We start from the raw sequence: 26550 nt of genomic DNA on the forward strand, positions 1-26550 counted from the left end.
TCCGGCTCTATTAGGTTATTTTAGCTAAACAATCTAAGAGGCCAGCAGCAACACGCATTTCTTTAACAATGTGATTTATTTTAACCCTTTAAGGCATCTTTCTAAACTTATACACTGGCATTTGTCCACAGAGATTGGCAAAAACACCATCTGCAAGCTGTACAGGGCATGATCCTGAAGCTGTCTCCAGGAGTTACCTTGGATCCATTCCTTGCATGACAATCTCATCCTGTTTGCATTCCATCATGTCGTTTGTAAACATGGCATGAAAGTATGGGATGGAGGCCGCTAGCACGATCCGGTGGGCGCTGAATTTGTGGTCCCCTACCTGTGAACAGGCACAAAGGGAACAAGGACAGTCAGCAAAACTATGGGTCTAGATGTCCCACTTCAGTGTGTTGACAGCTTACTGGTAACTTGGGGTTTAAAAGGCAGTGCAAAAATTCTTCCATTTGATTTCTCAGAGTTAGACAAATTAGTGGCCTTGTTTTTAGAGTCACCAACCACCAGTTAAAGTCACTGAGCGCTACCTGTGCTTAGTGTCTCTGAAAAGAATCAAATCTCTTCTACTTAGATGCCTAACTGTAGGCACCAAAGCCCACCTCCCTCCTGCCCCAGTCTAATGTTTGGAACACATCTTCAGACCTCTTCACCAGTTAATGTGATCGCCTACTGTTAGGCATCTACTGGACCTTGTTGTATATTAATAGAGGTGTCTCCTTTGGAATGTTAATAATCAACAACCAAGGTCCATAGGATTAGTTTACCTACATTAATTCACTAGTTCAACAGTGTGCAATTTCCCTAGTACCAGATCTGTGCCCCATCTCCTGGCTCCCTTGCATCTGTACAGGAAATACCAAGCTACCTGTTTCAGATAACCTTTCCCCCATAATCACCTGTAATCATAAATTTTTAACCCACTGCCCATCTGCTGTCAGGGCAAACCATGCAAAGAGAAACAGCCAGGTCAGTTAGATCTGACACAAATCCAACCATTCCACAGCATTCAAGGCTGGGCTTATCAGTCCGTTTTCTCTTCCTTCAGCCATCCATTCCTAGCTGCTTGTCAGCTTAAAATCCACATCTTTATTTTAAGGCCCATAATCTGTGATTTCAGCCTCTTCCTCCATCACACCACAATGCCTCATGAGTTCATTTTCCTTCAATCCCACATGAACTCACATCCCCATCTCAGATAGATCTGCTCCTATTTATATTCTCCGTACGGCCCTTACCACACTATGCTCTGGCCTGCACGTTAGCCAAATGGCTGCGTGATCACACCATGTCAACACAACCTTGCGTCACAGACAGCTGGATGACTAGTGCCAATGAAAGAGACATCAAGCTTAGCACTTAAGAGACCAGTGATGTGGCATTGAAATGCAGTCAAACTGGGAAGAGTCAAGCAATATACATGATAATATGTAAAAGTGCTTACTGCTCTTGGAAAAACAAATACCCTTACTTGGGTTATTAACAGGGCTAGAGGTTTCAAAAGTCTGTTTTGATACTATGTTGCTTACCACATCTCAACTTCTACAATAGTTTCACTTTAGATTTTTGTTATGAATGATTAGGGATTTTTATCCTTTGAAACAAACCTAATTCACATGTGCACACAAAGAGAATTCTATAGATGCCTATAAGACAATTTCCATCTCTTACCTACTAGTATAACCTTACTTAAGCTGCAAATAATCAAGTGGGCCTCTAGACATCATCATCATCATCAACAACCACCTTGGGCTCAGCGCCTGTGGGTGACCCATGCCTCCCTCACTATTTCCTTCCATCTTCCCCTGTCAGTGCGGAGTGGCTTAGTTTCTGTAGACTAGCTCCGCACCAATCTACTACATCATCTATCCATCCTCTGTGGGTCTGCCTCTCCTACTTGAGCCATCTATTATGCTGAATACGAGGATCTTGATTTTCGTTCGTCATTCATTCTGCAGATATGCCCAAATAGCTGTAACTTCAGTTGTATAACCTTCTGCAGTAGGTTCTCTTTTGGCTGTATCTTCCTAAATAATTCCTCGTTGGTGACCTTCTGCATCCATCCTATTCTCACAATCTTTCTATAACAACTGCTCTCAAATGCCAACAGCCTTCTCTTCGAATCTTTTATTATCACCCATGTCTCACATCCGTACAACATGCTGCTGAATAAACAAGTTTTCAAGTCGCTCAGCTTCATTCTGAAGCTAATTGCTTTGCTTTATCGTACCTTATCCATCGCCCTCAAACATACTCTTGCTTTCGCTATTCTAGTCTCTATTTCCTTCTTACAGCCTGGATCATACATTATGTTACTCCCCAGATATGTGAACTTCTCTAGTTCGATCCTATTTACATTGATCTTCCTTCCTATTTCCTTATCACCAAATACCATTGCTTTTGTTTCGTTAGTGTTCGTAATCAGTCAGTATCACTTCCTTTCCTCATTTTGCACCTGCACTATTCTTGCTAGCTTCTCCTCATCTTTCTCAACGATAACTATATCACCCGCGAACCTCAAGTTGTTGATTCTCATCCCATGCACTGATATTCCTTCTACCTATTCCTTGATCTTGTCTATTGCACTCTCTAGGTACATGATGAAGATACTCAGAGATACCAGATGTTCTTCTCTCATACCACTACTCGTTCTAAACCAACTTCCCAGCTCTCTGCATGTTCTCACCACTGCCTTCACAGTTGTCAATGAGATTCTTCAACAACCGTATCAGCCTGCTATCCACTCCATAGGACTCCAACACCGCCCAAGTCACTTTCTGATCTATACTGTCAAATGCCTTCTGAAAAATCGAAGAAGCAAGCGTAGATGTTCCTGTTCTTTCATGGAGATTTCTCTGCTATCAATCTTAGTGCCAATACCAGCTGTCTGGTACTTCTATCTTTTCCGAATCCCTCTTGCTCATCCGCTAGATGTTCTTCTATCTGCGATCTCAGCCTCTCCGTCAGTATCATCATCAGCACCTTGGCTGGATGACTCGTTAGGGCAATCATTCTGCAGTTCTTGCACTCCAATGAGCTTCCTTTCTTGTGTATCATCACCAGCAGCAACAGCACAAATAACCAGGAAGGCCAACTCAATAGTATAAAAATATTTTCCTGTCAATGTCCCCTCCATTTTTTTCATCCATGTGCAGGATAAATTTGGTTGTGTGTTTCTATTGGTGGTGCACATGCTGCTGGCTGTGGTGCTGTTAATCAACTAGATGGCATTTGAATCTCTCCTGCGTAGCTGCCCAAGCTCACAGGGAACATTGTTCCCTGCTATTACTTCTCTGTTTATAAATCGTGTAAGTCACATGCATACAATATGTCACTTTCTAGTTCTACAGTACTATTATTTATACACATTATACCTTGAGAGCTTAGTCTGGACAAAACAAGACAAGCCACTAGATTGGAGTTCAAAGAAGACCACAGATGGAAGAGAAAGAGAAAACTGCTTGAGGAAGAAGGGAAGTAGAGGTGGCTGGCAAAGGAGAGCGTTCCAGGGACATGGGCAGCCTGAGACCCAACAAGCAGAGATGTTGGGGGGAAAGACGTCAAAGGAAGGACTTGAAGTGGGAGGTAGGAATTGAAATCAGACAGACTAGGGATGAGGGTAAGATTATGTAGAGCCAAACATGGGAGAAGACAGGAAGCAGATAAAGGAGTTCTGATGAAGTGGGTCTGTCCCATGAAAGCTCATCACCGAATAAATAATTTTGTTAGTCTTTAAAGTGCTACATTTCTGCTCTTTCGAGTAGCTGAGACATCTACGTTAGGTCCAGCCACTAGAGGGGAGCTACCCACACATTGCCAGTGAGGTACATTCAGCTGAGTTCTGCTAGATTCCCTTTTTGTTAGGTGCACCAATACAGAGGTGATGAGTGGCAGGGCTGAGGCTAAGAGGTTTGTAGTGTGGGAGAGGGCTCAGAGATGGGGCAAAAGTTTAGGGTGCAGGGTGAAGGCTCCAGCTGAGGACACATATGAGGGGTTCAGGATGCACAAAGGGGCCCAGGACTGGGGCAGAGAGTTGGGGTGCTGAAGCTCTGGCTGGGGGTGTGGGCTGCCCTGGAGCTGCAGTGGGAAGAGGGGACTCCCCCGCCCTCTTTCCCAGCAGCAGCACCTGGGCTGGGGGCAGAAGCACCTCTCCCCACCACAGCCCTGAGCAGCTGCTTGGCCTCTGGTAGGCTGTTGTGTGGCTGCAGAATTTAGAGGGATGTTAGGACAGGGAGCAGCCTACCACACAGCAAACTGTACAAGCACTGTAATTAAACCAGAAGGCACTGCCTTGTCAAGGGCCTGCTTACACATGTGAGACTTTAGGACAAAACCTCCTACCTGCGCAGTAGCTAGCGAAGGATTTAGACAGGATCAGAACTATTGCTCGCTGCCAGAGGGAACTAGGTCGCTCAGCTAGTCTGTTGCAGACCAGATGCCATAGATGCCAGACTTGTTTAGCAGGCTCTGCATTCTTCTACGCCCATCCCACACCGCATGGGAACCTAGGCTTGCAACAGTAGTTTTTGAACAGCTGGTGTTACCGCAGGACTCCAGACCAGTGCAGGGAGGAAAACATTTGTCTCAAACACTTTCTAACAGCAGTACCCATCATTCCAGGACATCCGACACCAAGAGATCAAGCTGTTCTGGAATTAATGACATCCCTAAATGACGGAAACTCATCTATGATATTTATATGGCTCCCCACTACCACAGTGCCCGAGCACTTCATAATCTTCAGTGAGGTACGGAAGTACCATTCTTCCCATTTTACAGATGGGGGAAAGAGACACAGGATGTATTTTGCTTAAGGACGTACAGGAACTCTGTAACGGAGCAGGGACTAGAATGAAGGTCTCCCAAGTTTAAGTCTGATTTCTGAGCTATTGGATCATCCTCACCCCAATCTCCTATTCCTATTTCCCTTTGCACTGCCCCCCCCCGCCCCAGCTGGGTTTTCCCATGGTCCCACAACCACTGCCATTATCAAAGTGGCACTGCTTAGGGGTTGCCTCAACCAAACCAGGCGCTCAGTAGCCCAGTCCCAGGGTTACTAAATGATTGTCTAAATAAAACTTCAAGATAAAGACTGGTCAACAACTCCACTTCCCTGGCACCACACAGCTCTCTACAGTAAGTAAAGTTTGTCTGTGCAGGAGGTAGGGTTTTTCAAGAGCCTGTTGGAGACAGTGGAACATACTCACAGGAGCTAGGGAGCATCCCAAAACACATTCCTCCCCAGTTGCAAGGCACACCGTAAGCCTTACCATCTCTGACAAACACAGATACAGCCATGCAGGTGGGTGGGTGGTGGACGTCCATGCATTAATACATCCCACTGGGCCCCTTTGTGGGAAGAGAGAACACATCATGTTGCTTAGTACACTACCGGGAGGCATTCTGATTCAGAGGTGCTTCAGGACAGGCAGGGGCTCCTTCCCAGAGGCCTCTGCCGAACACATTCCTTCACAGAGACACCAGCGTGATCTGACCTCAAAACCAGATGGCCTCGTTGATACATATTATTGTGATAGTGTCGGTCAAAGGATATGAGGGAGGCTGGATGAATGAGGTCCTCTTATTGGACTAAATTACGTTAGTGAGACAGACAAGCTTTCGAGCTCCTCAAAGCTCGCCTTCAGCTCTGGTTAGCTGAACAACTTGTCTCTCACCTACAGAAGTTGGTCCAGTAAAAGACATTGCCTCAGTCCCTTGTCTGACTCAATACAATGAGGGTTACTAAAAAGATAAAGAATTGAATTAAAATAAAAGCAATGGTCTGCATGTCACATCCAGTCTTATGCTCAGCTAACGTCATGGCAGGCGGGTACAATGTATGTCATAATGGCAAAAGAAATATTTTTCACCCTCCATGCTATAGTTGTGCTATCTCCCTTGGTCATCATTTGGCTAGCCATGACATACTGGCATTCCAGCCTCACCAGGGAGAGACCGTAATAACGAACTGCTGGAGGGCCTACCATGATTTCAGTCTAAAGAAGTTGGTAAGGACCTCAGGGGGTCACTGAAGATGTTGCTGTCTGCTGTCTGACTGAACGTACACAGTCTAAAAACTCAAAGCTAGAGCACTGAAGACAACATGTGCAAGATGCAACTGTGAGTCCAGCTGGTATCACAGAAGAAACGGACTGGACACAGAAGGGGTTCAGTTCTCAGCCCAAAAACTAACTGGGCACACTTTGAATGGCTCAAATTGGAGAGTCACGTTCTCGGACCACCTCATGCAATGTTTAATTAGGAACTTTGGAATGTATGCAGCTACCTCAGTGCTCGTGTCTTGGGCAAAGGAATGTGATGGACTCACCAGCATTTAAATCTAAACGTGATGCAAGAGGATGTTCAGACAGAGGTTATGGGCTTGTGATAGGAATCACTGGGGACTGAACACAGCTCTCCAAAGGCCGTATCTAATGGCCTACTATACCCATCCGCCCTGAGATAGGCATTCAACTGTTATCTACTCTAGACAGTGTGACAAGTATCTTTCAATATTCGTCCATACTTTAAGTCAGAAGCTTACATTTGCAATAATCTAATCTGTGCCATGGGAACATCTGTAAGGTGATAAAAACACAGGCACTCTTGCCAATTTATACAGCAAGCTAGTACATTCGCCTCTCACTTTTACAGACTTGCATTCAAGTCAGTCTTCAAGAACAAAGAGGCCCAGGCTTAAAGCACTGTTGATGGGAGCCCCAGATATAAGCAAAACAAAGCACTTCTGGTCAGGATTGGGAGAGGCGATTGGAGAAGCAGCGTGCTCTCAACAGCTCCACTAACGCTTCCATTGCCTGAGCAAAACGGTTAGTAATACGGGGCCAGGAGTCTGGTGAGAGCTTACAGAAGGCTAAAACTATTTTAGAAATATTTTACAATCCATATTAACAGCTGTCTGGGAGTTTCTTGGAGAAAGAGTTTATAGAAACTAAGTGAACCCCGTGACTGGCAGAATCACCCATGCAGCGTATGCCACTTCTGAGGAAGGCTTTTATGCAATGTTCCTTGATTGCACCCTGTGGCAGACTAATGACAAAATCAATCTCCATCAGACACCCACTTGCTTAAAATACTCAATTAGTTCCAGCACGCAATGGATCCTTCTTCACAGAAAAAGAAGGTAGGTGTAATAAAAAGACATCTTTTGTTTCCAAGACATCAGGAGGCTGCATAGCTGAGAAGCCATCAGTAAACCCCTTGGTACAACACACTCTCTCTCTCTCTCTCCTTTTTTTTGGGGGGGTTAAACATCTTCTATCTTCAGCTGTAACATAAAGACTCACTTTGCTGATGGGAGAGCACTCTCTTGTTGGTGTAATTATTCCACCTCAATAGAAGACAGATGCTTCAACATAAAGGTTGGACATTAGGAAAAAGTTCCTAAGTGTGTGGGTGGTCAAACACTGGAATAAATTGCCTAGGGAGGTTGTGGAATCTCCATTGCTGGAGATATTTAAGAACAGGTTAGATAGATGTCTATCAGGGATGGTTTAGACAGTACTTGGTCCTGCCATGAGGGCAGGGGGCTGGACTTGATGACCTCTCAAAGGCCCTTCCAGTCCCAGTACTCTATGCTGCTAGGAAAGCTGTGCCCACACCACAGTAAGGGTACATCTACACAACAAAGATTTGTTCACAAAGCTGCTGTTGATACCCAAAAGTCGAGAAAACGGAAATTGCCACAGGGTGTACACACTTGTGCCCTCTGTTGACACATCATGTCCACGTTGGGGGTGCTATCTTTGACAGTGTCAGCAATGCATCGTGGGTATGTATACAACTGCGCAGTGCTGTGGGAAGGCAGAGCTGATCCTGGGGCATCTTGGGATTCCCTTGGAGCTCTCCCACAGCCTCCTTGGCTGCAGGGAGCAGCTCTGCCTGCCACTGTTTTCCTAGCGTAGCACAGAACGGGGTACTCCAATGATTTGCTCTTTGTTTATTCCCCAAGCAGAGCAGCACGCTCAGTGGTCAGATACTTCCTGAAGCTTCAAAAGGGGAGGGGAGAGCCTGGCTGCAGGGAAGCAGAGACCAGAACACTGAGCAGAGCCATCAGAGTAGGAATTGGGGGATTCTGGCAGAAGCCAGTTCTGCAGACCAAACAAATAGCAGTGTCTGTATTAGCTCCTTCTCCACAATAAAAGGGATTGGGTCGAGAGAGTCTCTCATGGGGTGGAAGTTTTTTGAGTGAAACTGGGTGTTTTTAGTGTCAAAAGCTGCACTGCAGTGTGTGCACTCTGTTTTCTCACTATATGGCCATTTTGAGCAACAGAAACTTGACAGAATAGACAAATAGACAACACAGACAATAGAAAAGACAAAGTTGATGTAACTTACATAGTTCAGGGGTGGCTTTTTTACACCTCTCATAGTTGCACTGACTTAAGCAGTAACACAGACAAGCCCTCGGATAACAGAAAGATAATCAAGTATCCCAGTTTACGATATTGGGACAACACCACTCAGCCAATCACTATATACAAAAATAGCCCCTTAAGTTAGATAAAGGATAACAGTAGACAGACATAAAAAAAGCTCTCATCGAACCCAACCTGCAGCAAAGACACCAAAAAGCATTGGGTGCTTCTAATGCAGAGCAACAGAAGGAAATAGATCCCCACTGGAATTAGCTGGCACAACTGACTGCTTTAAAACAGAGGGGAAATGGCACCAATGAGAAATTTCAGTGGACTATGTAGTGGTGCTGTATTTTAATTCAGAGGCATCAAGTAGATTTTTTTGGATTCCAATTTCTTACGTCCCTTATGCTTTCCAAGATATTGTCTGCCATGGATCGCCTCCAGCCTGGCAGAGGTGCAATTTGTGTGGATGGCCAATGAAAAGGCACACTGTTGAACAGTGTGAGCTATGCAGAGAATATTCCCTACCCTTAACCTTTACTGATCGACACCATGAGTTCTATTTCGTGTCTGCCCCAGGGTTTACATGAGGCAAGTGTATATTGACAAAAAGCTTTGCTGCTAGTACACAGCTGAGATATTGTTTGAAGAGGGTTCTACTTCCCAGATGAAGACAGACTACTTGTGTAATTTCACAGAATCACAGAGGAATAGAACTGGAAGGGACCTCAGAAAGTCAACCAGTCCAGTCCCCTGCCCTAATGGCAGGACCAAGTGTAACCCACACACCTAGGTGTGGTGCACTGTCCCATGTAGTGGTACCTAGACCACATCACAGCAAAAGAATAAGTGTCCTCTACAGCCTAAACTGAGAGGCAACTGGCTTTTAGCTAAAACTGTAAACACACCTGCATGAAGCTCCAGAGGTCCCAGGTTTGAGTCCACCTAAGAGAAGTTACACGACCACCATCTAGACCATCCCCAGTAGATGTCCATCTTACCCACTCATAAATATCTCCAGTGATGGAGATTCCACAACCTTCCCCAGACCATTTATTCCAGGTGTTTAACCATCCTGACAAAGTTTTTCCTGATGTCCAACCTAAACCTCCCTTGCTGCATTTTAAGTCCATTGCTCCTTGTCCTATCCTCAGAGGCCAAGGAGAACAATTTTTCTCCCTCTTCCTTGTAAACTTCTTTTAAGTAACTTGAAAACCATGATCACATCCCCTCTAAGTCTTCTCTTTTGTAAACTAAACAAGCCCAGTTCTTTCATTCTTCCCACACAGCTCATGTTCTCTAGACCTGTAATCATTCTTCTTGCTCTTCTCTGGACCGTCTCCAATTTCTCCACACCTTTCTTGAAATGTGGTGCCCAGAAATGGGCACAATACTCAAACTGAGGCCTAATGAACGCTGAGTAGAGTGGAAGAATGACTTCCTGTGTCTTGCTCTCAACGCACCTGTTAATGCATCCCAGAATTATGTTTGCTTTTTTTTTTGCCCAACAGCATCACACTGTTGACTCATATTTAGCTTGTGGTCCACTATGACCCCTAAGTCCCTTTCCACAGTACTCCTTCCTCACCAGTCACTTCCCATTTTGTATGTATGAAGCTGGTTGTTCCTTCCCAAGTGGAGTACTTTCCATTTGTCTTGCTTCAACTTCATCCTGTTTACCTTAGACCATTTTTCCAGTTCGTCCAGATCATTTTGAATTCTGACCCTGTCCTCCAAAGCAGTTGCAACCCCTCCCAGCTTGGTATCATCTGCAAACTTAATAAATATACTCTCAGGTGGTGTAATTTCTCTCAGACACATGTAAAGACACACCCCAGAAATACCAATTCTAGAGGAATTTTGAAATCAGCTATTAAGTTTGTTTGTTTGCTGTAGACAGACAATGACAAAGAGACACCCAAGGATGACAGAAGTACCTTACTTTTGGCAATTGCATTCAATTTAAATCAGCTCCAAGTAGACAAAGTGTTTACCTCAGTGTTTTGCGGCCAACAGCCTAGCTGAGATTGAAACATAAATCTGATTACAGTCTCAAAAAGCTGTAACTGGAAAAGGGACAGTCTTATAATACTGCTGGTCTGAAGTGACTTGTCAGCTGAAATACTTCCCCTTTGTTCTTAGCTTCCAAGTGCAGAGCCAGCAGAACAGTTACAAATCCTTAAGAATTATGATGCTTGAGGGCAGCTGTGCTAGGTTGGTGGGAAGTAGGACACTGTGTCACTTTACCCATGTAGCATATAAACACTGCCCTTTAAATGCATTCTAGTCAATGTTCAAAGACAAGCCTCTTGTCGATGGACTTCTGTGGCACGTGTTCCTCTACTGTGCCTTACCCATGTCCACGGTAGGTTTCAACAGCAACACTTTTGCCTGAGCACTCTGGCCCCTTTTTCATAATGTTTCAGAATTTGTTCTGGGCTACCTGTGCCCTGCTCCACTTTTGAAGAACATTAGTGCAGCCTCTATAGTGTTGCCAGTCTCTGATAATCCCTTCCTTTGTTTCCTTCCGCAGCAGAGCCCTTTTCTACAAATCCGTATTACCTGATTATGGCTCTGCAGGATCAGGCAAATACACTGTTAAGGGCGACGTCTACACGTGCAGCCAACATCGAAATAGTCTATTTCGATGAATAACGTCTACACGTCCTCCAGGGCCGGCAACGTCGATGTTCAACTTCGACGTTGCTCAGCCCAACATCGAAATAGGCGCAGCGAGGGAACGTCTACACGTCAAAGTAGCACACATCGAAATAGGGATGCCAGGCACAGCTGCAGACAGGGTCACAGGGCGGACTCAACAGCCAGCCGCTCCCTTAAAGGGCCCCTCCCAGACACAGTTGCACTAAACAACACAAGATACACAGAGCTGACAACTGGTTGCAGACCCTGTGCCTGCAGCATAGATCCCCAGCTGCCGCAGAAGCAGCCAGAAGTCCTGGGCTAAGGGCTGCTGCCCACGGTGACCATAGAGCCCCGCAGGGGCTGGACAGAGAGCATCTCTCAACCCCCCAGCTGATGGCCGCCATGGAGGACCCAGCAATTTCGACGTTGCAGGACGCGGATCATCTACACGGTCCCTACTTTGACGTTGAACGTCGAAGTAGGGCGCTATTCCTATCTCCTCATGAGGTTAGCGACTTCGACATCTCGCCGCCTAACGTCGAAGTTGGTGCCGCTACTTCGAAGTAGCGTGCACGTGTAGACGCAGCTAAGATGTGGTAAGTTTTTGAGCCACGTATATTTTCTAAGGGCTTTAAAAAGTTGACATGACTGTAAGCATCGGAAGTTTGTGAAAGCCAAAGTAATGTATTGTAACCTTAAAATCCACTTTAGGTTTCTATGCATTTGTTTTCAATTTGTTGGGAGATGTGTCTTATAGTGCTGGCTGGCTAATCCTTGAATGGATTGTTAATTTTAGTTGAGAGGGTACTTAGGACTGGAGATAATTGGGAGTCCTCATGGAGGGAAGTTCTATCAAGGATGCTGGAACAAATCTGCATCATTAAGTTGCAATGGTACTTAATGGCTGCACAGATCACAAGAGTACAACTGTGTTGCTGGGTTAGCTTTTTCGGTTTTTTTAGTACTCATCTGAAATTTATACTTATAATAAACAGCACGGAATTCCATTTAGGTATGAAGGGAAGATCTGACCCCTTTTGGAGTCTGTTTTCTAACATTCTCTACAACTACAGACAATTAGATTGGTGCATTTTTGTTGATGTGGAATCTTTCCAAACCCGACATTGCTGACTTAGGGTAATCATGATTAGGATTGTCTGGACCATTGGAACAGAGCCAAGTGTACCTGCGATCAATTTAATCCAGAGATGTTTCTAACCAAGGCATTTTCTGGCAAGGTTACACATCAAGAGATGGTGCATTGTTTAAATGCAGTATAAGAACAGGATATCCTGTCAGTATCACATATTTTCAAATGTTCTAATCAATCACAAGTATTAGAGAGGTAGCCGAGTTGGTCTGTATCTTCAAAAACAACAAGAAGTCCTGTGGCACCTTATAGACTAACAGATATTTTGGAGCATAAGCTTTTGTGGGCAAAGACCTGCTCCGTCAGATGCATGAGTGGGGGGGTGGGGGGTTCAGAGGAGAATTTAAAGAGGGAGTCTTAGTCAGTGTGAGGGCCAGAGTTGACAAGGTCTGTTCAGTCACAGAGAATGCAGCCCATTATCAGCAGTTAATGTGGAGTTGTCACATCCTCTGTGACTGAACAGACCTTGTCAACTCTGGCCCTCCCCTGGACTGAGACTCCCTCCTTTCCATAAGCCCTTATATTTAATCCTTCCTCTGGAACCCCCACAATTCATGCATCTGATGAAGCGGGTCTTTGCCCACAAAAGCTTATGCTCCAAATTATCTGTTGGTCTATAAGGTGCCACAGGACTTCTTGTTGCTTTCAATCAATCATGTACCATTACTCGTAAATCATAATGAGGCCTTCCAACTATTCCATTCCAGGCGACAAAGAGCAACAAGAGAAATTAAGACTAGTTAGTTCTACTCGAGGTAAAGCAATGAGAAAGGGGCCTTCCTGAAAGAGATGTAGTTGAGTGAGAACATATAGCTCAGCATGCAATTACTCAATCTCTGTCTGTCTCAATTTGGGTCAACAGGAACACACTGAGACCTGTAGCTTTTGCTGGACAGATTTCTCTATCAGCAATGAAAGCTCCATTTTATATAAATTGGGTGCTGTCCTGAGGCTCCCAACAACGTGCCAATGTGGCCTCCAGGCACATTTGAACCTTGGACCAATCATAAAGCAAACCAGTCCAGATTACACGTATCCTCACAAGGAACAGGTGTCAGCGAAGACTTAACAGGAAGAATGCAAACCCTCTCCAATTGTTTTCGGTTTAACTTAAAAGCAGTCAATTGGGTGATGTATGAATGGATTCTAACCTCACCCTAACAGCTAACTTCTTCAGTTCAGTTCTTGGCAACTCCTTAGCCCTTTCATTTGAGGCTTTCAAAAACATGGAGTCATTAGTAAAGCTTCAAACACGGAAGAGCAAGAATTACCACTCCTGTATTACAGATGGAAAAATTGGAAGTGTGAGATGAAGTAAGGCACCCAAAATCTCTACAAGTACAGCATTTCTAATCCCTAAATTCATCCACAAAGGAAATCAATAGCAGAGCTGTACAACCAGAAACCAACATGACTAGCTCCCAGGCCCCTGCTTTTACCATTAGATCACATTTTCTCCTTCCACTGTTCTTCCAAGCAAACCGTCCTAACAAGAAACACAGGGAAGGAAGGGAACATGCCAACAATTCAACAGTGCCGCCAGTTTCAGATATAATAAAATTAGAAAACAAAGATCTCTTTCCTCTAGGAAACAGCTCCTTACATCACACGACGACCCGATAAAACTGTTTTTTAACCCAGTTCCTGTAAAGGGTCATGCACCAGAGCATCTGAATCACAAGGTTTCAGTGTAGAACATACACCATAGTCCTTAACCCATTAAATCTTACTAACTCAACAAGTTATAAACATTGAAGACCTCTGTATTGCTGAGTTTTTGCTCTGTTGGTGCAGTTAATAGGCTTAGGAATGGACCAATGCTTGAATTTTCTCATTCCTAAATCTTTCCAAAACCCCTGAAGAAGTTTAAATTACCTAAACACTGTTCATTTTCCTGCACCTCTTCACTCCCTAGTTCTGACTGGAATCAGAAGCTCTCAGAAAGCAAGAACAGGAGCACCACATCTCCCAAAATGTTTAGTTTGGACTTAGCAGCTAAGAGGTTCAAAGTAAGCAACAAGCTCTCAAGCCACCAGGCAGTAAACCCTCAATTTAACAGATCCTGAATAACGGACGTCAGAAATAATGGACGCCGTCTGCCAGCTCCCACCGCCCCCACATTAAATGCCAGAGACTCATCAGAGCTGCTGCCGGGGCTGGAGGAGCTGCCAGAATGGCTGGGGCTACCAGGGCCACTGCGGCCAGGGGGTGGGGAGCTGCAGCGAGGTGTAGGAGTCCTCCTCCCCCAGCCCCATATACGCGGAGCATGTTGCTGCCCAGCCGCCACTGCCTGCAATGGCGCTGAGCAGCAGCCATAGGTGTAGGAGGCTGCTGCCTGGAGCCAGGGGCTGGAGGAGCAGCAGTGCTGAGAGCTGCAGGAGGTGGAAGGAGCCAGGCTGGAATTCAGCTCCTCTCCTAGCAACTGGGAGAGGGAGCTGGAGATGTGAGGGGAAGAATGGGGCAGGAGAAGGGAAAGGAAAGGAATGAGTGACGGGCTGGGAAGGCCAGTGCATGATCATACAGTATAATCATTCGGGTACTGCAGACCTTCAGCATTAACAGACACCCCTTCCCACCTACTAGTCCATTAAAGTGAGGGTTTACTGCATAAAATGCCTGACAACAGCCAAAAGCAGAACATCTGTCAAGTTTCCCACCAGTGACATTACCAACCATTGTCCTCTATTCTAGCATAAAGTCAAAACAGTTGCTGGAAACCCCGCACTCAGAGAAAACAGCCCCTTTTTGCAGCTGCTGTTCCTCTGGTGTAAATTCAACTGATCAACTTTGCTGACAGTTCTAACACTGGAAAGCGAGACTCTTTCTTCTTTGTTAGACACTTAACCCAGTGTAACTAAAATTGATCTAACTGCAAGATTTCTAACAGGAACAAATCACAAAGCAGATGACAGAATGCGACGTTGGCAAGCTCTCCTCCTTTCACATCACTAGCCTTCACAAGATACTTCGCATCGTTTGGTCGGAGACCATCCCCAACCACAACGTACTCCCGCGATGTCACCAGGAGGATATGACCATTATCTTCATGAGATGACCCTAGGTAAGGACAGGTCACATGATGAGAAGGGAGGCAGACACCATTGTAAAGATAGCACTTCACTGGATGCCTGAAGGACAACGGAAACGTGGGAGGCCCAAGACAACATGGAGGCATACTGTTGAGGCAGACAAGAAGAGAATGAACTACAAATGGGACACACTGGAGAAAACGGCCAAAGACAGACGTGGAGGGCCTTCACTGCTGCCCTACATGCCAGTTGGCATAATAGCCTTTAACTTAACTACCCAAATACAGGAACTGAACAGCAGAGTGGCAGAACAAGGAATATATCCAAGCAACCATGTTCCAGTTGGTTTTCCTTAGCCTCCTGAAAGACATGCTAATATTTTTCTTCATGGAACCAAGTAACAGAAGTCGTGGAATTGGGGGGGTGGGAGAAGAAATGCCCACAAAATGATAGCTATCTTAAGAAGAGAGCCATAATCTGGAACACTTTGACAAAGACTGGAATAAGGAATTGCTTTTCAAACCCCTGATCTTAGCAACCCAGACGAACCCTTTTTGATGGGGCAAAAATGCCCTCAGCGGGCACCTTGTAGTCTAGCAGGGCGTGCCTGTGCCAGACATACCATTCAACTGCTGTCACAGAAGCTTTATTTTCCCAGAAATGGCCACGGGGAGCAATGACCGACTTCCCTGAACCCAGCTTAGAATAATCAGAGATTTGCCAGATCCAGTCAAATCAGCACTTTGTCTAATCACATCTAATGCAAGGTACCATCTGCTGCTGAAACAGCACCGTTGGTCTACTGAGCAATCTGAACTCCAGAAGCACTGATTCTCCAATGAGAAAACAAGTTGGAAGAGAAGTGTTGCAAGCTCGGTACAATGTTAAAGTTACCTTACAGGTTTCTTTTGGCAATGATCATTTTCCATTTAACATACAGAGGTGTCAAATATCTGGCCCGTTTATGTGGCGTTAATGACTCATTCAGAATCTTTCATTTTCAATGACGTTTCTAGACACTGTGGTTGTGAAGTGATTCCTTCAAACATGAGCCAAATGCTGTGCTGTCAACCTGAGGCCACATCTATACTACAAAATTAAGCTGACCCAATTTATATGGGTGTAAGGCACGGCAGTAATTATGTTGTTTGTACTTGTCTGAATTTTGCTCCTTACACTAAAGTTGCACGTCCTCACCAGGAGCACCCATACTGATGGTGCTGTCATGTGGAGAATTGTGGGATGGGTCTTGAAATGAAGGAACAGCCAATGTTACCAACACAGTCTACGTCTAGATTAGAGTGATTTGTTGACGAGTTTTTGTTGGACGATATCTTTCGACAAAACTTCCGTCAACAGATCGCGACCCAACTGCCAAACTGATTGCAAAAGCGATCCACTCTGTCAAAAGAGAGCGATGGGACCAACCAGCAAAATGGAAGCACAGCAGACAGGGTTGCCCGGCGCCGTGGAAGCCCTGTCTGTTGACAGAAAGCTCCCAGAATGTCCAGGCTGGTTTTTTGTTGACAGATCTCTATTGACAGAGACATTCTTCCTCATGGCAAGCAGGGTATAGCTGTCGACAAAAGTGCTGTGTTCTGTTGACTTACTGTCAACAGAATGCCCTTGGGAATTTGGATTTACCATTTTGCCAACAAAACCCTCTAGTCTAGACATAGTCACGGTGTCTACGCTGACACTGGGTTGACCCTACTACATCAACCTTGCCTGTATGCTGCTCCTGGAGGTCATGTTATTAAGTCAATGAAGCAGGACAGTTGTGCTAGCAGAAGCCAAATTTAAGCATGGACACAAGTTGATGCAAAGCACCTTACATCTGTGGCATGGACCAGGCCTGAGAAGGCAAGCAGACAAGAGGATGCCTACAAGCTGCGAACTCCTCACATCCCTACCTCTGCCTCCCAACCTATTCATCTCATTGGGGCATTGACTCTACAATTGTGCAGTCAGCTAAACACTCAGAAAAGGAGAGGAAAAAAAAAACCAGTAGTCTGAAAAATTAGCACTGTTAATGAGCTAAGTGAGACATGGGGACTTCAATAATTTCTACGTTTCCCATTAATGTCTTGGATCAGGAGTAGTGTCCTGGCCTAGATTCATACCCTGGCCACAGAAATATTGAATTTTAAATATTGAATTCACCCTTTAACACAGCAGTTCAGACACTGCCAGACTAATTCACTACAATCCAAATAATAAATATTAAGTATTTTAGGTTAAGTATTCATCATCTTAAATTAGCTCCTCTTCCAGTTGTAGCCATAAAAATCATTTTAATCACTGATCTCTCCTCTATCTCTCCTTACAGAACTAACAATAATGAACAATGAAGGTCCTGCCCACACAGCAACCAGTACCATATGCTGGGGGAAATCATTTGCAACCACTGTCATCCAACGTGGTTAAAACACTGATCATCATCAGAGAAGAGACCATTGTTCAACTGATTTCAGCTACGTCCCACAACATTGTTTATTCCTGCATCCCTTGCAAGGTAGAAAAGTAGTTTAATCACATCAAGCCCAGTGTTGGAAATCAGTCTGCAACACAATGCTTTGAATTTTGTAGATGGTGTCTTTCAGGTGCTGTCTCCATCATGTCTACAGTCAGGAAACCATGGTAATCTGTGAAAAAATCTTGAAATCTGTACTAAGACCCACTATTGGTCAAGAACCCACTGACTAAGGCATTCCCATGTTGTTTCTTTCATATTTTTGTCTAATGCTGAGAACACCATACAAACAATTCGGCAGGCCCCTTGTGTGGTTGATACATTTCACTAGATTTAAAGTTTCATCAAGACACTTTACAGAAGGAGTCAGTAGAAGATCAGTGGAAAAGTACATTTCATAAGTCAGCTACGTATTAAAGGTGTTGCTACCTCTACTTGAAAAAAAAACACTTCCAAAGTTGGTCAGATGTGCTGGTATAATACTGAAAAATGAATAAATCTGGAAAAAGTAGCTTGTATTGAATGCTCAGGGAGAAAGATTTGTTTTGGAGAGAACAAAACATGTCAACTCAACTGCTGAGGGATGTGCCAGGCAGTGCTGAAAAACGAGATGGCAGCTGGTGGAAACGGCAGACAAGGAGGCTGTTTCACCAGCAGGATTAATTTAATTGAGACACACTCTTGAAGAGAACACAGTGCTAATGAAGTAGCCTTAGATGCCACAGTCTTATCGGCAACTATTTCACAGGTATCGGCTTTTCAAATGCCAAACCTCTTCTCATCCCCCTGATGTATGCATCAAAAGTGAGCTTGGGAGGATTACTTAATCCTCTGCCACAAAGACCACCACGGGTCCCAACTGTGATGGTGGATTTTATAATCTCCAATAAATAGGGGTAATGCTATAGGCCATGTTTACACTAGCCCAAATCTTCGAATGGCCATTTCGAAGATTACTAATGAGGCACTGAAATGCACATTCAGCGCCTCATTAACATGTCGCTGGCTTCAGCTCTTCAAAATTGCTGTGTTTCGCTGCCGTGCGGCTCGTCCAGACAGGGGTCCTTTTTGAAAGGACCCCACCAACTTTGAAATCCCCTTATTCCTAGCAGCAGAACACTTTTCAGCAGATAGGAATAAGGGGATTTTGAAGTTCCCAGAGTCCTTTTGAAAAGCACCCTGTCTGGACGAGCCGTGTGGCAGCAGAATGCAGAAATTTCGAAGAGCTGCGGCTGGTGGCAAGCTAATGAGGCGCTGAATGTGCATTTCAGCGCCTCATTAGTAATCTTTGAAATGCCATTTTGAAGATTTGGGCTAATATAGACGTAGCCATAGTGTCTAGACACAAAAGGATGTGGAACCGGACGAGTTTCAAAGAGGTTAGAGAACCATCACATGGCTACTACCTTAGAGAAACATGTCTGGGGTCAGACCCATCTCCACCAAACATCCAGGCACCCTGGGACCATGCTACTATATAGTCAACACGCTAAGAAACTTCCCAGCACGATCATCTAAATCAGGAATGGCCAACCAGTTAGAGACCAAGAGCCAAAGAACAGTGGACAGAGTGCAAAGAGCTGCATATTATGCAGGAAACTTTTCCATGTCTGGTATTCTATCATGCAGAACTCTCAAACCAGCATTTTAATTATAAATAAATTTTAGTCACATTTTCTATTACTACAGTATAGTGGAAGTAAATACACATAAAAACAGCAAATACAGTGTACAGTACAACTGTTGTAGGTAAATAAAGTACTCTGCATACATTTTTCCTTCTCTTTTATCTTTAGTGTTATACATTGCTAGGTACACCTCTCTATTATCTAGAATATTTGAATATCCGGCAACCTCCCAGCCCAGGGGCTGCTGGATATGAAACAGTTTATCGTATATTTATATATCTATAAATCTATATAGACAGATAAAAATAAATAAATAAATAAATACATGGCTCAGTGCCCTCCCCCTCTACCTAGAGCCAGGCACTCTCAGCATCCCCCCCTCACTCTAAATAAATGCCCTCCCAGCTCCCTCTCCACCCGCCACTATAAATGAATGCCCTTCCGCAGAACCAGGCAGTCTCAGGTTCCCCCGCTGCTCTAAATAAGAGCCACCCATTCCCCCAGAGCCAGGCACTCTTAGCATCTTCCCCCTCCTCTTCCCCCTGGATCTAATTCCATGATGGCAGCTCACCAAAGCTGCTGCCACCCACTTCTCCCACCAACTGGTGGGGCACATGTGCGGAGCAGCAGGCAACACTTCCACTGTGCGACTCGGAGGAAAACTTGCTCTCAGGCCGCCACCACGTACTTCACCCACTAAGTGGTGGGGCACATGCACGGAGAAGGCACAGCACTCCTAGCACACAGCTCTGAGGAGCCACGTTTAAAGGAGGGACAGCTCAGTGCTTTGAGCATTGGCCTACTAAACCCACGGTTGTGAGTTCAACCCTTGTGGAGGCCATTTAGGGATTGGGGTGAAGAGATGCCAGGGATGGTGCTTGGTCCTGCCAAGAGGGCAGAGGACTGGACTAGATGACCTCCCAAGGTCCCTCAAAGCTCAAGGAGATGTGTACTGCAAATTATAAAACTAGGCAGAGAGGTAGATACGATGCAGCATAGAGAAAGAATCCAGAGTGACCTGGGTAAATTGGATGATGAGGCCAAAAGAAATCTGATGTGGTCCAACAAGGAGAAGTGTAGAGCCCTGCACCTGGGGTGGAAGAATCCCAAGCATTGTTACAGGCTAGGGACTGACTGGCTCAGCAGCAGTACAGCAGAAAGGGACCAAGGGGTTATAGTGGATGAAAAGCTGGATATGAGTAAACAGTGTGCCCTTGTAGCCAAGAAGGCTAACAGCATACTATGGTGCAGTAGAAGGAGCATTTTGAGCAGATCTAGAGAAGTAGTTATTCCCCTCTATTCGTCACTGGTGAGGCAACATCTGGAATACTGTGTCCAGTTTCCCCCCACCCCCGCCCCCAGTATAAAAAGGATGTGGATTTGCTGGATCAGATTCAGCAGAGGGCAACAAAAATGATTAAGGGTCTGGAGCACAAGACGTATGAGCAAAGGCTGAGGGATTTGGGCTTGTTTAGTTTACAGAAGAGAAAACTTAGGGGTGATTTAATAGCAGCCTTCAACTTTCTGACGGGGAGCTCTAAAGAGGAGGGTGAGAAACTGTTCTCAGTGGTGTCAGATGGCAGAACAAGGAGCAATGGTGTGAAGTTGAAGAGGGAGACGTGTAGGTTAGACATTAGGAAAAAGTATTTCACCAGGAGGGTGGTGAAGCACTGGAATGCGTTGCCTAGAGAGGTGGTGGATTCTCTGTCCCTCAAGGTTTTTAAGTCCCAGCTGGACAAGGTCCTGGCTGGGATGTCTTAATGGGGGTTGATCCTGCTTGAAGCAGGGGGCTGGACTCGATGACCTCCTGAGGTCCCTTCCAGCCCTTTGATTCTGTGTGGGCCACGAGTTAGCCACCCCGATCTAAACTCTGGCAGGGTTTCTCAGATTATAGCCAGGGAACCTATTCTGAATGTCACATCTTAAAAAGCACAACTGTGTTCCTGGCCACCATGCGGAAAAGGCACTGGTGAATGCTGCTCAAATAAATAGTCCAGTGTGTTTTTCATTTTGATGTACACAACCCACAGTACTTTGCATAAGGAACACAAAGTCTGTCTATTCAAGACATAGGGAAATATGGAAGAGTCTCGATTTATGGTTTAAATAAATAGTATGAACTTTTTGTGCTCACTCGATTGGTTATATGTCTTGAACACAGCACAGAAGCACTGTATACATCTAAAAAGCAAATGCCTTGGCTCATTAACTCCAAGTCTGTTAACTGTTATAGTGAATCCAGCATTTTCCTCTGAACCAGCGTTTCCTGTAAGCTGAGCGCTTGGGCCACTATGCAGGAGAGATTCAAATGCTGCTCAGGTGATTAGCAGAGCATCCACAGCTCACATCATCTGTGTCTTCTGGTGATGCTCATCTGCACATGCCTTGGGTGCCCATAAAATTTATTCTGCACAGGGATAGTAACAAGAGGGAACATTGCTTTGAAGACCTGTTATGGGCCATACTCATGTACTGGACTTGAGCGACCACTTGCTTGATGCAGAGTGGCAATTCCTATGTCATAGTTAATGTATCCAAGCGTTTGTTTGTTTTATTGTATTTAAAATACAGGTTGAACCTCTCTGGTCCAGCACCCCCAGGACCTAACCTGTCCCCAACCATGGAATTTGCCAAATCAGAGGAAGTCAATGCTGGCCCCTTTTCTTCTGCCAGATGTGTGGCTCTGCTCTGCTTGATGGAGTGGGGACAGGGGCTGGGGGGTACTTGAAGGAACAGGTTTTATTCCCACCCCCCAGGCTGCAAAGCTCTGCATCTGCCCCGCCTCTTCCCCCTCCCTTCATGAGCTTGAACACCACAAATCAGCTATTTGCAGCACCCCAGAAGCTCTGGGAGGATGGGGGAGGAATTGCTGAGTATGGGCCCCCCACTTTTTGCCATGAGCACTCACAAATGCCGAACTACTAATATTGCCAGACAACAGAAGTCTGGATTACAGAAGTTCAACATGCAGTGAATTTAACACACTGTCTTTCTATTCTCCGAGACATAAAAGAAAAAGTTTAAACAGTGGCAAATCAAGTCTTTGCCCCACCAATGTGTGTAAACTCTGATGTAGAGCGACCACACTCTGGGAATTAGAAGCAGTACAATGTCCATAATTCAGTCAATGCTTGAATCTTTGACAGAGAGCATCAACATGGGTGCCAAGAAAGGCCGAGGATTTTGTGATGTGGATGCACCCACCAGTCACTGGACTGAAACCCAAACTCATTTTGCTAAGCCACTAACAATTTTTGCTATCACTATCCTAGGCTACATCTGAATTAGCAGCCGAGAGCTGAAAGTGTCTGCCCTGCACTATCTAATTGCTCTTTCTGAGCTGTTCTACAGGGTCACTTACCTGTAGCCTCAGAGCATCAATGCTGTGCCAACCTGGTATTCTGATTTATAGGTTTAAAACAGCATTTCTCTATTATAAGCACCTCTACATTGGATGTACAGATTCCTGCTTGTGGGACCTAGAACTACTGTAGCACAATGAATAATATCTCCATGCTTCACAACAGTGCTAGCCAGTCTTGCATTAGAAAGAATTACAAGGCTGACAGCAGTGAGAATATCTCAAATTAACAAATATTTCTTAAGACTTCTCAATGGAGACCATATATCTATTTATGGGGCCACTTCTGGCATGCAAGGATGACTAGTGACAAGTGATGGAGCAAATATTTAGGGTATGAAGAGCTGGACTAGATGACTCACCAACAGCTCCTTTCCATCTACAGGCTTAGGACATGAGTGAATTTGAGCTGCCCTTTGTATGTGGTATAGACATGAGCAGAGCAGCTATTTATATAGAGGTGCTGCTTCTGCCACTTCCGCGGATGAAAGCACACCATGGAATAAAGCCAGCCAAGCAGATGGGATCCCGGCACTACACTGTGGGCGGAGTCAAATGTTGGGGCGGGGGGAGGGGTCCAACCCTCCCCCAGATAAGGTCAGGGAGAAGGCACTTAGGTGCGCACAGCCTCCTCCTGATGAGTGAGGCAGGGATCAGACAAGAGAGAGACAGGAAAAAGAAGCACCTACTCCCAGGGTCCCCCAGTCTCACTGGCCTGCTCTCCCCAATCCTGGGGCTCCTTCCCTGTCCCATTTGCCTGCCCTTCCCTTCTCCATGGCTCCCCACTGCATCCCCTCACCGTGGCGCTCCTCATCCCACTGCTCCGTTCCCCTCTCCTGTGAGGCTCCCTCTCCGACCTGAACTGTTCTCCCCCAACCCTATGTCCTTCAACCCAGGGGCTCCCCATTTCAGCACCCCATTCCCTTCCCCTGCGCGGCTCCCCTCATGGCTCCCCCTCTGATCTGATCTGATCTGCTCTGCTCTCCCCCAGCCCCAAGTCCCTCACCCCACGGGCTCCCCACTTCACTGCCCCACTCCCATCCCCAGGGCTCCCCCTGTGATCCCATCCCCGCCCCACACCCCTCACTCCAGGACTCCCCCTGTGGCCCCATCCCCGCCCCACACCCCGGGACTCCCCCTGTGACCCCATCCCCGCCCCACACCCCTCACCCCGGGACTCCCCCTGTGACCCCATCCCCGCGCTGGGGCCCCCCGGCCGGCCGGCCCCGCACCTTGAGGGTCACGTCGCAGAGCTTGCCCTGCCTCCGGATCTCGCCCATCACCCCGTAGCCCCGGCTGGGCAGGTCCCCCACCGAGAAATGCACCAGGTCCTCGGGGTCCAGCTCCGGCTCGGCCGCCGCCTCCAGCATCTTCCCCGGGCCCGGCCGAACGGAGGGAGGGCAACGCGGGAGGAGAGGAGACGCCTCCGTCCGCTCCCGACCAGCTCCACGCCGGCCCCTCCCGGCCGCCGTAAGCCACCAGAGCCCGGCCCCTCGTGCCCCCGCCCCCGGCGGAAATGGCCTCCCCTCGCTTCCGCATTCTCTCGCAGCACTTCCGGACGCGACAGGAAGTGACGGTAGTCATGGTAACGGTGTGTAACCCCCCCCCCGACCTGTCTCCGCTTCGCCCCGGTGCCTGCGGCGCTTGGGGACGGGCAGCGACCGGAGCAGGCGGCAGCGGGAAGAGCGGCCACCCCGGTCAGTGCCGCGTCCCCCGGCCCCCAGCCGGGGCTGCAGGGACCCTCCTCACCTCCCCATCGCATAGCCCCCTCCCTACCCCCATCTCTCATCCCCTGCCCCTCCCCTTCCCTACTCCCCCTCCCCTCCCCTCCCTACCCCCCCATCGCACAGCGCCCTCCCCTCTCATCGCAAAGCGCCCTCCCCTCCCTACTCCCATCTCCCCTCCCCATTTTACGGCCCCCTCCCCTTCCCTACTCCCGCTCCCCTCCCATCGCACAGCCCCCTCCCCTCCCTACCCCCATCTCCCATCCCCTGCCCCTCCCCCCCCATCGCACAGCGCCCTCCCCTCTCATCGCAAAGCGCCCTCCCCACCCTCCCCTCCGATCGCACAGCCCCCACCCCTCCCTACTCCCATCTCCCCTCCCCATCGCACAGTCCCCTCCCCTCCCTACCCCCCATCGCACAGCCCCCACCCCTCCCTACTCCCATCTCCCCTCCCCATCGCACAGTCCCCTCCCCTCCCTACTCCCATCTCCCATCCCCATCACACAGTCCCCTCCCCTCCCTACCTCCCCATCGCACAGCCCCCACCCCTCCCTACTCCCATCTCCCCTCCCCATCGCACAGTCCCCTCCCCTCCCTACCCCCCATCGCACAGCCCCCACCCCTCCCTACTCCCATCTCCCCTCCCCATCGCACAGTCCCCTCCCCTCCCTACCCCCCCATCGCACAGCCCCCTCCCCACCCTACCCCCATCTCCCATCCCCATCGCACAGTCCCCTCCCCTCCCTACCCCCCATTGCACAGCCCCCTCCCCTCCCTACCCCCATCTCCCCTCCCATCGCACAGCGCCCTCCCCTCCCATCGCACAGCCCCCTCCCCTCCCTACCCCCCATTGCACAGCCCCTCCCCTCCCTACCCCCATCTCCCATCCCCATTGCACAGCCCCCTCCCCTCCCTACCCCCCATTGCACAGCCCCCTCCCCACCCTACCTCATCTCCCATCCCCATCGCACAGCCCCCTCCCCTCCCTCCCCTCCCATCGCACAGCGCCCTCCCCTCCCTACCCCCCATTGCACAGCGCCCTCCCCACCCTACCCCCATCTCCCCTCCACATAGCACAGCCCCCTCCCCTCCCTACTCCCATCTCCCATCCCCATTGCACAGCCCCCTCCCCTCCCTACCCCCCATTGCACAGCCCCCTCCCCTCCCTACCCCCATCTCCCATCCCCATCGCACAGTCCCCTCCCCTCCCTACCCCACCATCACACAGCCCCCTCCCCAACCTACCCCCATCTCCCATCCCCATCGCACAGCCTCCTCCCCTCCCTACCCCCATCTCCCATCCCCATCACACAGTCCCCTCCCCTCCCTACCCCCCCATCGCACAGCCCCCTCCCCTCCCTACCCCCATCTCCCATCCCCATCGCATAGTCCCCTCCCCTCCCTACCCCCCCATCGCACAGCCCCCTCCCCACCCTACCCCCATCTCCCATCCCCATCGCACAGCCCCCTCCCCTCCCTACCCCATCTCCCCTCCCATTGCACAGCCCCCTCCCCTCCCTACCCCCATCTCCCATCCCCATAGCACAGCCCCCTCCTCTCCCTACCCCCATCTCCCATCACACAGCCCCCTCCCGTCCCTACCCCCTCCCCTCCCCATCACACAGCCCCCTCCCGTCCCTACCCCCATCTCCCCTCCCCATCACACAGCCCCCTCCCGTCCCTACCCCCATCTCCCCTCCCCATCGCACAGCCCCCTCCCCTTCCCTACCCCCATCTCCCCTCCCCATCGCACAGCCTCCTCCCCTCCCTACCCCCATCTCCCCTCCCCATCACCCAGCCCCCTCCCTATCCCTCTGGCTTTGTCCCCTCATCCTGGCCATCCCCATGCCAGTGTCTAGGCATCACACTGTCTCTGTATGAAAACCATCCTCACATCTTCCAGCCTCACTTGCTGGATCTCACCATCCTTTTCCCAATGCCCCATTTGCTATTTCCTATTGCTATTACTCCCTTGTCTCCATGTCCTCATCCCTGTACAATTTCTGTCTCCATCCCAGAGTCCCAGCTGTCCCATGGCTCCTGCATCACCTCTATCGCTGTACCCACATCCTAGTGATCCTCCTGCCATCCCTATCATCACAACCACATGTCAGCGTACTCCCTCTAACAGTATCCCAGGCATTTACAAATGTGACTGACTGCA

At 47.9% G+C, this 26550-nt stretch overlaps 2 protein-coding genes across 4 annotated transcripts in view; one reads left to right on the forward strand and one right to left on the reverse strand.

The window, feature by feature from the left end:
• KLHL18 (kelch like family member 18) overlaps positions 1 to 24105 on the reverse strand; it is a 54045-nt gene extending 29940 nt beyond the window's left edge. For all 3 annotated transcript variants that reach the window (XR_012644107.1, XM_074985252.1, XM_074985251.1), the window contains exons 1-2: positions 23895 to 24105; positions 198 to 328 (exon numbers count right to left, since the gene is read on the reverse strand). Coding sequence is in view for 2 of the 3 variants with exons in the window: in XM_074985252.1 (XP_074841353.1) it covers positions 198 to 328; positions 23895 to 24032 (269 nt within the window). In the remaining variant the exon portion in view is untranslated. The remainder of the gene's footprint in view (positions 1 to 197; positions 329 to 23894) is intronic.
• A 185-nt stretch (positions 24106 to 24290) lies between these two features.
• Positions 24291 to 26550, forward strand: part of KIF9 (kinesin family member 9) — a 42498-nt gene continuing 40238 nt past the window's right edge. Inside the window, exon 1 of the mRNA XM_074986349.1 lies at positions 24291 to 24359. The gene's annotated coding sequence lies outside the window, so the exon portion shown is untranslated. The remainder of the gene's footprint in view (positions 24360 to 26550) is intronic.

This window comes from Carettochelys insculpta, chromosome 2 (genome assembly GCF_033958435.1).
Source record: "Carettochelys insculpta isolate YL-2023 chromosome 2, ASM3395843v1, whole genome shotgun sequence".
Taxonomy (NCBI): Eukaryota; Metazoa; Chordata; order Testudines; family Carettochelyidae; genus Carettochelys; species Carettochelys insculpta.